A 17,537-nucleotide genomic window follows, 5' to 3' on the forward strand; every position below is an offset into this window, starting at 1 on the left:
GTGTGATGTAAAGGCTCTAGCGTACCGTACTGCATCTGCAGAAGCAATCTGTGCAGCAGCTGGCAGCACAGTGACACAACGAACTGTTACAAATCGTTTATTTCAAGGACAGTTCCGAGCCAGTTGCCCTGTAGCGCGTAATTCACTGACCCCGAAGCACCACCAATGGCAGCTTCAGTGGTGTTAAGTGAGAGGTCTTTCAAGGATAGGGCGGAGGTCTGTTGTGTTACGCTGACTGTGTGGGGCAAATGGGACTATAGCACACAAAATGACGATAGCCTAATATACAACGTAAAACCACATACGCTCCCTTGTACTCTTTTTTACACGAACACACGTGACTCCTCTGAACGGTACAATGGAGCAAGCAAGTCAAGGCAGACCATTACAAACAATGAGTGCCAGTGATGGCTGTGACTTGTTTAGGAGTAGGAGGCCAGATGAGGGCCTGCAACCAACCTTCTGCGTGCTAGGCACACAGGACCTACATCTGGAGTTATGGTCTGGGGTGAGATTTCGTATAACAGCACGTGGTTATCCCACGCACTATGACTACAAATTTGTAAGTCAGTCTGCTGATTCGACCTGTTGTACTGTCATTCATGAACAGCATCCCATGGGGGGGGGGGGGGGGGTTATCCAACACCACAATGCTCGCCCACATGCCGCTGTTGTAGCCCATCATGCTCTACAGAGGGTCGACATGTTGCTTTGGCCATCTCAAGCACCAGATCTGTCTCACGAAGTCTCCAGTGTCATCGATTACCAGCATTAACCATCCCTCTATTGACCAACCAAGTGCAACAGGCATGGAACTCCATCCCACAAACTGGCATCCGGCAGTTGTACAACACAATGCACACATGTTTGCAGGCTTTCATTCAGCATTCTGGCGGTTACATTGGTTATTAATGTACCAGCATATCACATCTGCAGTGGATTATCCTGTGCTTACATTGACCTGTTCCCTTGCAATATTACGTACTTAAACATCTTACCTAGGCATTGTATTCCCAAAATTTCATTACTCTGCATTAATTATTTTTTGGTGATGTGTTTTTTTTTTTCGTAAGTGTGTGTATACAGAATGTAACGAGGATAAGTACTGATATTTTTATGTGTGGTATCTTAATACGTACACAAGTCAGTGTGCTGATTATTTTTCTCGGCATCTAGCTGTCTTCCTACAAACACGTTACGAACTTTACGACACGATGTTTTCTGCAGGGTCGTAACTGCACCACTAAGTGGACTATGCCTGTCAGTACAGACTAACCGTTTCGCGTCCACGCATCCACACTTTAACTCCTGATCTGCTGCCCCGGGGAAAATAAGCTAGCTCTTGCCTCATGTACAAAGGGGTACTACCCAACCTAAAAACATACAGCTTGTAATAGCTATAATTATTAGTCTCAAAATTACATAAATACTGATGTAATGTTCAGCACACCGTCCTCAGTCACTATTAGAAGTAACTGCAATCATACCCATTACACCCTGTATATAGGGTGATACAGCTGCTTGTATAGGTTTCATGCAAACCGCAACGCCTTCAAGTACCATATGCAAAATTTTCATATTCTATCACATGCTACATGCAAACTATTAGTCCTACAGAAGAAATGAACAGGAGCTTCTTGTAGGAAATTTAATATAGCTAAATTTTTTACTGAGATACTTTTTTGCTAGATGCTGTAGTTTTCGAATTTTTGTAGAAAAACGTACAAAAAAGACCTTCAAACGTTTTGTTCTTGAATAACTGTAGAACCGTAGCTTCCATTGAAAATGTATCCCAGTACAAAATTTAATTACATTAAATTTCCTACAAAAACGTCCTGTTCATTTTCCTTGTGGGAATAATAGTTTTCACGTAGTGAGGGATATAATATGAAAAACTCGTGCGCTGTTTTTGAAGGCGTTGCGTGTTGCATAAGACCCACAGGTAGTGACAGCTGAAACACTGTATATTGTGTCCCATTTATACTGACCACCGCAAATAACAAATACATATAGTACACTACTGCAGTACTTTTAAACGACATGTCGTGTACAATACAGACAGTCTTTGATTAAAAGCTACATCATTCTTATGCCTTTAATTGTGGTTGGAGCTAAGCGTAATGCTCCCCGGCAGTACTATGCATACACATGTTGAAAATAAGAAAATATTGTTGCAATTACTGATTTGCGAGCTTAAACTGTCTATTGGCGAGTAGCATTTCTACCTTCTATTCGTTGGTGAACATCGTACTCCCACAAATATACAGCTGGAGATAGTTTACTGAACGGCCGGCGCGCATTTTCCTTGCCTTTACATTTGTTTACTGTCGACTCCCGCAAGTACACGAATTAGGTTACCCCAGGTAGCTGCACTGATTGTGTTACGTTTTTACAGTAATAACGTTATGTTCACTTGAATGACAATAAGGATCATTCTTGAACAGGTCTTGAAGAGAGGAAGAGGATTACGAAATATAAAATATAATGCTATTTGAGAAAGATGTACTGCTGTTCATATCTTCGTAACAAAGTGTCAAGAAGGGCAGTCGTGATGGTTAATATACCCCTGATAGCGAAACAACATTTTCTTGATACATCTTTTTCCTTACGGTAACGGAAGCCAAAACCTTCCAGTAAGCATGGATCCGCTAAATAAGAGCCGCCGCTGACTTCATTATGAAATATTGTTCTAGTAAGTACAAATTTATTTGAAATATAAGCTTTTCAATAAAGTCCACAAGCAACTGAGTTCATATTTCTCTCTTGATGTACTTCAACACGGTATTACTGCAGGACATTACATTTCACAATTTACTGTGCACTCGTAACTGTTAAAGGAGGAGTTCCACATACAGCTTTGGCATTTGGATCGTACTTTGCAGTCGTCTCTGGGGAGAGTTACGAAATATTTCAAACGCCCTCGAATCATCTTGTAAATCTGGACAATACTGTGCAGTGTTCTGATTCATTTGTTATACTGTATTAACGGAAGCTCTTTACACTTCATTTCTGATATGGCCCCAGACAGAAATATCCAGAAGATTGAGGTCGGGTGATGTAGGAAGTCAAGGTACAGACCCCACTGAATGTATCCATGTTTCCATGTTGGGCTATATTGACACGAAGATGTCATCGTATGTTAGCAGTGAAATGTGCCGGTGCTCTGTCATGCTTGTACTATGATCCACAACTAAGAGCTATGGGTCGAAACCGAGCCTAAACGCAAGGGGACTTAATCGCAAAGTTTATTTAGGGTGATTTTATCCACCGTGTACAAACTCTAGGGATTTATCGATGAGAGGATACGAACAAAAAAAGGTCTAATGAATTTATGTCCGGAAATACACGGTTAGTATGCTAGATACCATTTATTATGTCAAACATTGTTACAGAGACTGCGGTCTAATGCGCGCTGTACCATACAGTCACAGTTACAGTATGTGTTGTAAACAGTTTTATTGTGCCTCAACGCATGCGTGTACGCGCCGCAGAATGTTTTGTCTCACACGTTCACATCGGCCATGCTGCATCCGAGCAGTGCCAAAGGCAACGTTAATACATTGCTCCAGTGTCTCTACACTAGGAATGGGCTCTACATACACGATCCTTTTGAAATGGCCCCGTAACCAGAAATCTCACTGGTTGAGATCCAGTAAACAAGCCGGCCATGTAAGTTGGCCCCCTCGTCCGGTCCATCGACGAAGGAAGACACAATTGAGATACGTCCGGACGTTAACGGCAAAGTGGGCTGGAGCACCATCATGTAGCAGCCGCATAACCTTTCGAACATCAATGGCACTTCTTCCAGCAGGGGAGGCAAAGTCACCCGCAAGAAACGCCGATAGTTCCGACCTGTTAGGCGACGTGGAAGGGACTCTGGTTCGACAATACCGTCGCCAATTATCCCGGCCCACACATTCCGGCTGCACCGATGCTGATGATTCGCTGTCACCATATCATGAAGGTTGTGCAAATTATCGCACAGATAACTGTTATGAGAGCTGAAGATACCACTCCTTGTAAAGGTAGCCTCCTCTGTGAATAGGATGAATGGCACAAAATGGCTCTGAGCACTATGGGACTCAACTGCTGAGGTCATTAGTCAATGGCACAAAAGCCGGAATCGTGGTTGTCTGGTGAAGAAACCAGTGAAAAAACTGCTCCCGACGTGGAAAGTCTGTTGCTAGTAAGTAAGGGTGGTAACAATTGTCTTGAAGAATGTTCCACACGGTCTTCCAGCTTACCCTGTACTGGCGGGCCAACTGCCTGGTACTGACAAGGCGCTCGCCTTCCACAGTGTTAATCACATTTTCCTCCAGGTCAGGTGTCCGAACATTTCTGGTACGTCCCTCATGATCTCATGATTTCGCTTCCTGAAAAGACCCAGTCGAACATTGAATGCTGTGGTTGCTGCCGGCGGGAACAGGTCTCCTGATACAACCTTGCTGCCCGCCACCCGTAGCCGCTTGCCATTCCGTAAGCAAACACCACGTCTCGATTCGAATACGGAACCACTACAAGGTGAGTCAGCAAGAGAAGTGAAGCGGACACAACATTACCAATTACTATGGCATGACGTCTAAGGAACAGTACCACCCTGTGGGAGGAAACCAGGCATACTGTAACTGTGCCTGCACGGTACAGCACGTATTAGAGCAGTCTCTGTAACAAAGTATGACTGAATAAATGGCCTCTAGCACGGAAACCATGCATTTCTGGACATAAGTTCATTAGATCTTTTTTGTTCCATGTCCTCTCATCGATCAATTCCTAAAGCTTTTACACGGTAGAAAAAAATCACCCTGTATCTCAAATACTGGTACAATATTTGACACCGAAATCAGTGGCGACCCGTAACCACGTACTCAATAATTATCTGTCATGGGGTTCGTTTGCTAAATCAAGTTGACTGGAACGTGTTTTCTCCCGTTGGTGATAGTGAAGACGGGCGAGGAAAGCAGGCGGCGGCGAGCAGCCGGCAGTACCTCTGGTCGCGGCCGGTCTCGCAGGAGATGGCGAGCCGCTCCCCGGTGGAGTGCTCGAGGCGCGGCGCGGTGCTCACGTTGAGGCCGAAGGGCAGCCGCAGCTCGCGCGCCGGCTGCGCCACCGTCTGGTCCAGCCGCCGCTTCTCCACCACGCAGTCCATGCGCGCCCGCAGGTTGCGCTCCACCAGCGACTGCAACCAGCACCCTCTCAGTTACTCCCAGCTCTGTCACCACAACGTCAAGCCTACATATTTAGAACATATTCCATAGAACAGTCAACTAAGAAAAATCAGGAGAAGAATTCGTGTAGTCCAAATTTTTCTACAGTGTTAGCAGAGACTGTCATAACCAACATATTAAAAATTACTATCGGCGGGGCGTTAGTGTGCGGGTGGGCATTTAGAGACCACCTTTATGTACGATGGTTGCACAGATAGTAAGTTCTGATCGGTCGCTAAATGGAAACCACTGGAAAAATCCGGTAAAGCTTTGCACAGATGTGTTGGGCAGTGTCTCTAGTATGTCCGTCGATGGTGTCGCGTCGCTCTTTCAGTTTTGAGTGAACAGTGAGTACGTAAAGATGCGTAGGGAATAGCGTCTCCCGTCAAGTAAGAGGGCGTGGTTAGAGATTTCGCCTGTGTCTTGCAGCCCACATAACACAACTGTCGAGCAGTCCCTTCTTCATGCCAATTCTCGGCCGCACGCTGCAGGGGCAATGAAGACGCTCCTGCAGCGTTTCCGATGATAAGTGTTTGATCACTCACAATACAGTGCGTAATTGGCTCCCCCTGAGTCTCATCTCTTCTCATAAGAACCGCTAGCTATGAAGGCTAAATTTTTCCACAGACAACGAGCTGCAGACTAGTGCAGATAACTGGCCGAAAGCACAGGCGGCTACTTTCTATGATGAGGATATTAGCAAATTGATACAACACTACAGCAGCCCTCGAAGTTGAAGCAGCGGCTATGTAGAGAAGTAGGTGGAAGGTGTACCTAACTGTTGCAAATGAAACGTTTCTGGTTTTCACTGTGGTTTCCATTTCGCGACCGATCGGAACTTACTTTCTGGACAGCCCTTGTATTTCTTGAATAACTTGGAAACAACAGCTTCTAGCGAAAATGTTTCGCAGCACAAAATTACATTACATTAAACTTTCTACAGAAAAGGTCCTGTTCTTTTCTTCTCTGAGGATGGAAAATCGCAAATTATTAAAAACAGCGTGTTAACGGTATAAATTAATGTTTACTGTTAAATGAAGTAGGTTAAGAACAAACATTAGATGTGTACACAACGTCTAAGTGCAGTAGAGCCGTATGAAGGGATAACGCTTCTGAGGCTGGGACAGGGTGGAGGGGGGCGGGGGTGGAGTGTACAAGTGCGACCGAAGGTAGATCACCGGACTGTGAGTCGTGCGACTCTCCCCTTCACAGGTTTGCAAACTGAAGGGCCAGCAGATGATTCCCCACCCCATCTATCCCACTACGTCACAAGAAATAACTGCAGAGTTTCACAAAGCTATACTGGCCCTCCGCAATACGCCTGATGAATCAGTGGCGATGCAGTTCGCGGATATTCCTGAGAGTGTTTACTTTCCCCAAAATTCGTTAACCTTATATGGAACACTAAAATGTAGACTTTCACGGACGGAAATGCCATGTCCATTATAATTATCCGGGCTCTTATGCCGTGGTCGGTTGATGAATTCTGTGTCAATTCCCAACGTTTTGTCCCCGTCTGCGGAGGACATCTTCAAGGGGGTCTGTAGCTCGATGGAAGGTCCAACATAGCCACTGGCTCGCCACTGATGTACCGTATCAGCATATTAAAAGTGTTTCAATAGAATTGATTTTGCATTATTTGTCTTCCCCACGTCCCTGAAATTAATGCTGCCAAGTTTGGTACTCGTGCGGTAATTAGTTTCCGTGCTATAACGTGTTAAATAAGGAAAGTTTAATTATAACCACCCGGTACATATCAGGAGTTATGGTACACAATGAAAACCCCGCATCACAGAACCGTAACGAGTCGCCAGCGGGTCCAAGATCAAACGGTGCAGCCAGTTGATAAAGTGGAGTATCGTGCAGTAATTCGTTTTCGACAGCAGCGGAAATGTTGGAATCTTGTCAGACCAAAGAAACCGATCTCGATTCGCCTGACACGTCTGCAAGATTTCCGCTGCTGTAGAAAACGAATAACCGCGAGATGCTCCACTCTATCAACGGGCTGCACCACTCCAGCTGGCGGCACGTTACGCTACAGTGGCGCGTGGTTTCCATTGTGTACCTTGACTCCAGATATCTATTTGGAAACAAACAATAAAATTAGTTACGTAACTTTTCTCCGAGGTAATGACTAAAACCTTACGACTACTCTTCGTACTGCGGTTTGATTTACATTGACGGTGGAGTACTCACGCCGGCCAGGTCGTCGAAGTCTAGCGTGAGCGGCAGCTTGAAGTGCAGCTGCTGTTCGCGGTCGGCGCCGTCTTCGTCGGACGGCTGCTCCGCCGAGGGTTCGTCCTGCTCCTGCTCCTGGTCCTGGTCCTGTTGCTGCTGCTGCTGCTGCTCCTGCGCCTCCGACTCCTGCTGATGAGGCTCGGCGTCCAAGCGCTGGTCCACCGCCGCCAGCTTCTTGTGCGCCATCGACTCCTCCGACTGCAGCGGGTCAGACACCAGCGCCTGGTAGCCCGGCTGGTCCTCCTGCAAGTACACCACTCGTCAGCGTCATCACTGGCATAGCACTGAATGGAATTAACCAAAAAAATTACCTCCGCGTCTGATACCACACTCCCGAGAGCAAAACTTTACGCAGTTGGCCATTTTAAACTACAACACCAGGAACAACAACAAACAAGATAGCTTTATTGCTTGTGATGATGATGCCCCATACTCCGAGGAGCGTAGGGAACGATGCGGAAGTCCCGCACCGCCGACTAGGTAAGGTCCTAGAGGAGGTGGCCTACCATTGCCTTCCTCCGACCGTAATGAGGATGAATGATGATGATGAAGACAACAGTTCAATACCCAGTCATCTCGAGGCAGAGAAAATCCCTGACCCCGCCGGGAATCGAACCCGGGAAGCGAGATCGCTACCACAAGACCATGCTGTATGCATGTCATTTAGACGAAGAATACATTATCAATTTTGCACGTGAATTGGAGCTATCCGTGGTGTGAAATTTCGTACAGACAGCTACCAGCAACAACTGCTCTGAATCGGTTAGGCATCGAGACTGCTGCGACTCTATGCCACAATTCATCAATCATAGTATCAGGCGAGTAGTGGTATGCCAGTATCCCTTCAGGCCTTGACCAGATGTTTTCAGTTGTCGGGAGATGCGGAGAACTTGTGGACTGGAGCAACAGTCAAACACACTATGTATCAAGCTAGGTCTGAACACCTTGGGAACATGCGGTCCTGCATTATCTTGTTAAAAGACAATCTCATGGTGACTTAGAAGATGGGGCACGGACACCTTCCTTAACACGTTAGAAGTTTAATGGCTCCGTCCTACATGATGCCAGATGCTGGACCCGCATACCGGTGACGAACACAGTGTAGCAACGTTCATTCTCCATACGTGGATGTGTCTGTCGTGATCCTGTATGCAGAACAGGCCCTCATCTCAACACATGAGCTGGTTCCAATGTTGATTACAACCGTCCATGCGCCTCTCTCTGCAGTAGCGTCAATGGCCAATGTGCTGACAGTCCGTGGTGCTCCAAACGTCGTGGTGCTGTTTCTGTGGATACGTGTCTTCCTGCAAAGAAGCCCACTGAACTCCAGACACTCGACGAGGCTGCACGATCCTCCACAACTGAGAGAACAATATGTCTGTCCTCTCGCGTGCTAGTCGCGTGTGACTTTTGATTTCCTGAATGGCTTTGAGTATGGCTCTCCTGAACCCGTCGATTTCACATTCGCTTGTTACACGTGGGATTCCAAACAACATGAGCATAGACATCTAAGAATGATAAACCGCATTCTTAACGGGCCATGATCCTGCCACTGTCGAGATCCAACACGTACTGACGACGTTTCATCTTACACCAAGTATAACATGTTCTCCCCACAACAAAAACGTTTAAATGCGTTTAAGAATGGTAAACTCGCTGTGTAATAATACCTTATATCCACAATGACGTAACTCGTACCTATTTGGTGTGGTTGCACTGAAATGCTTATCAATTGTATATCCGAGCATGTACTATACTTCATGTCAATTTTATGCTTCACGCATTTCGCTTTCTTGTTGATATTGTAATGGCCAGCACTGTACATAGAGTAAAGAATATGAAGCATTAGCGGCTGCAAATTAATCCAGAGACTTCAGTAATATTAATGGTTGTACAAACTTCCATATCAGTTTCATGTATTCTGTGCGACTTGTCAAGAGATAATAAACAGATACGTACTGTAAGGGTGCAAATGCGCATGACGGTCAATTGGAGCTGGTGATATGCACATTTACTGAAGGCTGAGAGTTGAACCGGTAGACTTTTCATGAACCTACCAGCGTCTGTTACTACGTAATAGTAGTCATTTCACAGGAAAACTCTGGTGGAAGGCAGGATCGCCCCGAAACGAGTAAGAAGATCGCTTCAAGAAGGAGAGTTGTAGCAGTATTTTCCCTGATATTTGCGAGCCAAATATTTGGTTCAATCAGGTGTAACTGATTATCGTGAAGATGGTGATTTCCACTAAAACTAGGTCATTGTATAAATGGAACTCTTCCGTGTGCAAGGATGCACTTGAAAATGAAAACTGGCTATTACAAGACGCCTGGTAACATGACATTCCAAACTGGTCATTGTAGCAATGCTGCTAAAGATACAGGTTGCAGTGTAAAGTAGTGCAGACTAAAACAATTTACGTAGTTTTGTAATATCTCCAGCTGCCCGTAACTTCTGTAACTAGCTTGATCACAAACACGGTGACTGAGCGAGAGGCTAAGGCTAATTACACCTGAAAGTAGGAGAGGAACCTGATGTCTCGGTCGTGATTACAACAAGATGTCGTAAGGCAGGTATCCATTCTAGCAACGGCAGACGACGCCATGTGCTGACCAGTTACCCGGAGACTGTGGTGCTGGCAGCCCGTCGGATTTCTGAAGTAGCGACATGATAGAATGCGGCATACATCCATTGTCATTATTGTTTGAGTTAACGTTCTGTGTGCTTTACGAGACGGTTGGCATCACATTTGGCTTGTTGTGAAAGTGTTAAAAAGAATGCGGAAACGGATCGAAGTAGTCTGAAACAGATACAGCTATTAGTTCACTCATGTTGTATAGTAAAGGGCGATCTGTAATAGTTACTTGAGAAAATGTGAACTTCTTAGCCAAGACCGCTTGGAAACAGCTTTCATTGTCGATTACCAGTTTCGGTAAGCAGGGTTACTGTAGTGGACTGTTAAGGCAGCCAGTCCACAGTGAAGTAGCCGAAAGGGCACGCGTCAACTCACGCCGTCTGGCGTTAAGTCTGGAACAGGATTCGTAATGAATGTGATAAAGAAAAGAACGTAGCTACTAGAACACTTAACTTTTATATCGTCCTTTGGTATACAGCATTCTTGATGATACAAGTGAGACTCAGTAGATACATGAAGTTACTTATGGCGCCTTGCTAGGTCGTAGCCATTAACTTAGCTGAAGGCTATTCTATCTGCTCGGCAAATGAGCGAAAGGCTTCGTCAGTGTAGTCGCTAGCAAAGTCGTCGTACAACTGGGCGAGTGCTAGTAAGTTTCTCGAGACCTGCCTTGTGGTGGCGCTCGGTCTGCGATCCTGACAGTGGCGACATGCGGGTCCGACATGTACTAATGGACCGCGGCCGATTTAAGCTACCACCTAGCAAGTGTGGTGTCTAGCGGTGACACCACAGTTACCATGAAACTTCCTGGCAGATTAAAACTGTGTGCCGTACTGAGACTCGAACTCGGGATCTTTGCCTTTCGCGGGCAAGTGCTCCACCAACTGAGCTACCCAAGCACGACTCACGCCCCGTCCTCACAGCTTTACTTCTGTCAGTACCTCGTCTCTTACTTTCCAAACTTTACAGAAGCAAACTTTACAGAAGAGTTTCTGTAAAGTTTGGAAAGTAAGAGACGAGGTACTGGCAGAAGTAAAGCTGTGAGGACGGGGCGTGAGTCGTGCTTGGGTAGCTCAGTTGGTAGAGCACTTGCCCGCGAAAGGCAAAGGTCCCGAGTTCGAGTGTCGGTACGGCACACAGTTTTAATCTGCCAGGAAGTTTCATATCAGCGCACACTCCGCTGCAGAGTGAAAATCTCATTCAGGGTTACCATCTTCAGATCTCGATAAAAGTATATTAGATGCCTCCTACACCAGCTGTACAAGTACTATTTCTAAGCCATTGCCAGGCATCTGAGGGATGAGATGAACGATGCATCTGCAAGTCAATGTTAAAATCATAATATATAGAAAAATTCGCCAAATGCTCTTGCCCCATACCGCACACTTCTGCGTACTTCATGGCAGCCACGGCACCGCTAGAAGAAGGTAACCATGCTTACCGAAACCGGTAATCGACAATAAAGCTTGTTTACAAGCGATTTTGGCTAAGGAGTCCACTTTCCCTCAAGCGATACAGCTATTTTGGAATAGTTGCCCAGCGCGGAAAGACTCCACGGGGAGTTACACTCAAAAACTCTTCTTCATTCGTCACAGTTGAATTCGACGTCACAACTTTTTGGTCGTTTCAAATGACTAGAAGTGTACGTAGAAAGACGGCTCTGAGCACTATAGGACTTAACTGCTGAGGTCAACAGTCCCCTAGAACTTAGAACTAGTTAAACCTACCTAACCTAAGGACATCACACACACCCATGCCCGAGGCAGGATTCGAACCTGCGACCGTAGCGGTCACGCGGTTCCAGACTGTAGCGCCTAGAACCGATCGACCACGTTCGTAGAAAGACATTTAGATGATGACGTAGGATGTTACTTATGTTAAGCTGAGAGAAGCTGGATTGTAGAATACGGTACAAATCTATTTTCCAACTCAGTAATGTCATCTAAAGAAGCCTTTTCCGATGTTGCGCTTGCAGCCTATTCTGTGTCGCTCCGCGTGTAACTGTGAAAGCGGCCGCCTGCTTATCTGAGGGCGCTGCGGGCGCCGCCAGTCACGCGTAACAGGGGAAACTCGCCAGCAACAAGGCCGGAGCTGGGAGGCGCGCTTTCTACTGCCGGCACGACCACCGGAAAACACGACCCGCAACAACCACTCTCTGCTCTTCTGCGCCGAAACTGTTATTTGGTCTCTTACTGGCGTATAGATTTCGTGCACCCACCTCCTACCACTCTCCTCGCTATGCCGATGAAATTTGTGGTAAGGTTCTATGGGACGAAACTGCTGAGGCCATCAGTCCCTAGACTTACACACTACTTAATCTAACTTAAACTAACTTACGCTAAGGACAACACACACACCCATGCCCGAGGGAGGATTCGAACCTCCGACGGGGGGAGCCGCGCGAACCATGACAAGGCGCCCTAGACCGTCGGCTACCCCGCGATGTGCCGATGCAGCACTTTTGTACTATCTACAAGAGGAAAATTTGCTTCTGTAAGCTGGAAATCATCTATTTACTTCCTTATTGCTATACCGTGAACGAACCCACCCCAATACACTCATTTCGCTTTCATTTTGCAGGACTGTTATTCATCGAAATGTAGCTATACACTGAAGAGCCAGAGAAACTGGTATAGCCATGCGACTTCAAACACTGAGATATGTAAACAGGCAGAATACGGCGCTGCGCTCGGCAACGCCAACACAAGACAACAAGTATCCGACACAGTACTTAGATCGGTTACCGCTGCTACAATGGCAGATTTTCAAGATTTAAGTGAGTTTGAGCGTGGTGTTATAAGCGGTGCACGAGCGATGGGACACAGTGTCTCCAAAGTAGCGATGAAGTGGACATTTTCCAGTATGACCATTTCATGAGTGTACCGGAATATCACGAATCCGGTAAAACATCAAATTTCCGACATCGCTGCGACCGTGCAAACATCTTGTAAGTACGCGACCACCGACGACTGAAGAGAATCGTTCAACGTGACACAAGTCCAACCATTCCGCTAATGGCTGGAGATTTCAATGCTGGGCCATCAGCAAGTATCAGCCTGCGAAACATTCAATGAAATATCATCGACATGGGCTTTCGGATCCGAAGGCCCACTCGTGTACCCTTGATGACGGCACGACACAAAGCTTTACGCCTCGCCTGTGCCCTTTAACACCGACATTGGACTGTTGATACTGGAAACATGTTGCCTGGTCGAACAAGTCTCGTTTGAAATTGTATCGAGCGGATGGACGTGTACGAATATGGAGACAATCTCATGAATCCATGGACCCTGCATGACAGAAGGGGACTGTTCAAGCTGGTGGAGGCTCTGTAATGGTGTGGGGCGTGTGCAGTTGGAGTCATATGGGACCCTGATACGTCTAGGTACGACTCTGACATGTGACACGTACGTAAACATCCTGCCTGAACACCTGCATGCATTCATATCCATTTTGCATTCCGATAGACTTGAGCAATCCCAGCAGGACAGTGCGACAACCCACGCGTCCACAATTGCTACAGAGTGGCTCCAGGATCACTCTTCTGAGTTTAAACACTTCCGATGGGTACCAGAATCCCCAGACATGAACATTATTGAGCATATCTGCGATGCCTTGCAACTTTCTGTTCAGAAGAGATCTCCACCTCGTCGTACTCTTACGGATTTATGGACAGACCTGTAGGATTCTTGGTGCCAATTCCCTCCAGCGCTACGTCAGACGTTAATCGAGTCCCTGCCATGTCGTGTTGCGGTACTTCTGTATGCTCTCGGGGACCCTACACGTTATTAGGCATGTGCACCAGTTTCTTTGTTTCTTCAGTGTATATACTACATAAGCCGCTACCAGTAATAAACAAAATCAGCATATTTCCTGCTCCCCAGAAATTCTTTTTGTTTCATACTGTGTTGGCACATGTCAAAACGATCGTTTTAAAGATAGCATGTAATATTCATTAGCAATGTTATCGTTGGAGGCAAAACATGGGCTGAGCCATGTAGACGGAAACATTGAAAAATTTGCTCGAAACTATGAAGCTCTATACAAATGACAAAACCAAAGCCAGTGCCAATGCAAGTACATTTCTTCCAATGCCACAGAAAGGTGTTTATTTACAGTAGTTTCAAAGCAGTAAAAAGATATGACTTACTGAAAATTTATAATGAAGATTCCAATGAAGAGAATGGATGCGTTTAAAATAAAAGTAATTATATGGAGAGCAAATTATCCGGAAGTATTAACTGAAATTACTGCTACGATTTGCTTCTGATACTTAAGTATGGACCATGTATTGTGCATGTAACTCTACTTCCACACTAAAGTCAGATTTCAATAACTAGCACAGTGAACCAGTGTGCAAACCGAAGAAAGACAAGGAAAGACATTTGAAAATAACTTTTCTGTAAAAAACAGTAAGGAATTAATTAACAATATTCAGTCTGTAAGTTGTATACCTGATACTAGACTGGTGTCCTTTGACATCGTCAGCCTTTACACAAATGTCCTGGTTGATGAAACCATAGACCTTGTAAAAGAGAATCTTCTTAAGCATAAAAAATTAAGTGAAACTCAAATAGCGGAACTTGTTGGTTTGCTTAAGGTCGTTTTAAAATACAATTATTTCACATTTAACGGGAAAATGTATGTACAGCCAGATGGTCTAGCAATGGGTAGCCCCCTCGCCGGTATTCTAGCAGAGATTTTCATCAACGCCCTGGAAACAACGTTCTTCAATTCAAGTTCAGAATTACGCCACAAAATCCGCTATTATGCACGTTATGTTGACGACATTTTCATTGCTTTTGATGGCACTCATCATGAGTTAGAGCATCTCTTTAATACTTTCAACGGTTTACATGAAAAAATTTCCTTCACAAAAGAACTTCAAAATGATAAACGTGAACTTAATTTTCTCGATTTAACAATTTCTATACAAGATAATACCTTCCATTTCAATATCTTCCGCAAGGAAACATATTCAGATAATGTCATTCCTGCTGACTCAACTCATCCAAAAGCTCATAAACTGGCATTTTTTCATTCCGCCATTCACCGAATGGTAACCACTCCTTTATCACCTGCGGATCAAAAAAAGGAATTGAATGTCATCAAAGCGATTGCGGTTAGTAATGGGTACAACCAGAATATGATCGATTACCTGCTCAATAAGAAAATTTCCCAAAATTGTTCGACTTTGAGAAATAACCTCCCCACAGATACCACAGAAACTAAAGAATTTATTTCCATCCCTTTCTTGGGTAACATATCGTATAGGATTAAACGTCTTCTAAATAAAAAATATAACTGTAACGTCTCCTTCTCTACAGATAACAGTTTAAAAAGAAATCTGATACAGTCAGTAGAGATTGCCAGCGATTGGTTTTCTAATTCAGGTATTTACAAACTAACCTGTAATAACTGCCCCTCATATTATATTGGTCAAACAGGCAGAGCTGTGAAAACACGATATAAAGAACATCTATTAGGTAAAAAAGGAACGAATATTCACAACTCTACTTTTGCTGAACACCTCTTGATAGCCGGCCATACGCCTAAACAGTTAGAAGACACGGTTATCCTACACAGACAAGTCAAAGGACGGAGACTAGATCTGTGGGAAGAGTTATTTATTTTTAAACATCTAGAGCTCAAAGACGGCAATATACTGAATGATCAGTTGAACCTTGCCTGTAGACAATTTTTCGAAGGCTTTAAACCCGTACTGTTTAATATATAACATTAATGCTAGTAACCTCAGTAGTCTATTTCCTCAGGAAGCTATAATGCACTTTCAAATCTTTCAGCTCACTACCTGCTATATAATGTGTTTTTCTCACGATGTATGGCTGCCACTACATCGGCCCTCATGTAATTTTCTCTTATTCTAAAATGTGTATTAACTGGATTGTGGACCAGATTTCGTAATTATGTCTTAAGAGCCATTATTGATTTTTCGTAAAGTTTTGACTTATATACGTTCTATGTGCTTCACTATTATGGTAATATAACTTTTATATTCTGGCTGTATATGCCACTGCATGTTACTCACGGCGTAAGCGCCACCTGCCTTTTTGATGTATGTATCTACGTTATTGTTCCTATAGCTCCCACAATGTCATAACGGGAGTGATAAATGCTTTCCATTTCTTTATTGTCACTCTATCTAAGGACGCATTTAATATTGATATTTTACATGTTACTTCAGTACGCCAATCGGCACATAGTTCGCGACCTGAGCGCCACCTGCCCTGGCCGCAGTGCTACTACGCTGGCCGATTTTACTCAGTCGCCTATGCCCTCTCCAACTTCCATGTACTTATTTTTATTTGTCTGACAAACCCTGTTCTCAGGGCTATATTTTGTTTGACTAATGGAGTTATGCAGATGTTTGTAAAAACGACAAGGACATATCACTCCATGTTAATGTAATACTGTAAGTACCAAGAATCCTTCTCACATTTTGTAATACAAGATTCTCCTAATATATGTTAAACTTTATTCTTGACTCATGTTTCATACCTTTAATATAAATAACGATGTTCATTGTCCTCAGGCCGTCTTCTGAAGAAGATAGATTTAAATCTATCGAAACCTAGGTAAAGAGTACTTTATCCTTTGCAACTGGTCGGCTGCTTTTAATCTTATCAAGGATTAAACCGTTAAACCCGTCTACTGCTCGACTAGTTTTAGTTCTCAATACAAAAGAGTCGTCACCAGTTAGAAGAGAAGAAACACCCTTAGCTTCATGGAGAAGTTATATGATACTATCATATCTAGCCCTGTAATGTTACTGCGTTTCATTTTTTTTCCTACTTGGTAACATCTTCCTTGCTGCAAGGTAAGAAGAGTCAAGTACCACAGAATATAGGAGGTTTCCGTCTGCTGGAATGAAAGTACAACTACTTGTTTTCTGGTACACAAATAACCAGCAAGAGCCAGATCACTCCAGACGATTCATACATGATGACGCAGGAGTGTCAACTCAAAGCTCGTGCTTCCCAGAGGTAAAAAAAAAGTTGAGGCAGACTCGGGACGTACTCTGCCTGTATTACAAGGCCAACCGTCTGACTGGACCCCAGCGGGACTCGGATCTGCCCCTCTATGTCAGCAAGAGAAAACCGGAGGAGAACTTCACATAGCATGGCGAGATGAAAGACGACAGCATTTTGTGCAGCCCGGATATCTAGGCGTGGCTGTGGACCGCACTCCGGCGATCAGACAACACCATATCTACACCAGAACTGAAGTCTGTCCCACGAACATCATAGCCCAGACGTGCAGATCAGGAGCTATCAATGCTCGACTGCTGCCAATGTCTTTGTGTCTGCTGCTGAACACGCCTTTCCAGTATGAAGTCTCCCATATTTGCACATCAGGTGGACACTGCGTAAATGTGTTAGTGGTCAGTGACGACTGCGAAGGTGCATAAATGCTGTACAAGGTGGCAGCCAGTCAAGGAGTAT

General features: G+C 44.8%; 1 protein-coding gene across 1 annotated transcript in view; it reads right to left on the reverse strand.

The window, feature by feature from the left end:
* Positions 1–17,537, reverse strand: part of LOC126251717 (alpha-protein kinase 1-like) — a 122,648-nt gene that overhangs the window by 12,539 nt on the left and 92,572 nt on the right. Inside the window, exons 3-4 of the mRNA XM_049952312.1 lie at positions 7,401–7,685; positions 4,986–5,176 (exon numbers count right to left, since the gene is read on the reverse strand). Of these exons, the coding sequence (XP_049808269.1) occupies positions 4,986–5,176; positions 7,401–7,685 (476 nt within the window). The remainder of the gene's footprint in view (positions 1–4,985; positions 5,177–7,400; positions 7,686–17,537) is intronic.

Source organism: Schistocerca nitens, chromosome 4 (genome assembly GCF_023898315.1).
Source record: "Schistocerca nitens isolate TAMUIC-IGC-003100 chromosome 4, iqSchNite1.1, whole genome shotgun sequence".
Taxonomy (NCBI): Eukaryota; Metazoa; Arthropoda; class Insecta; order Orthoptera; family Acrididae; genus Schistocerca; species Schistocerca nitens.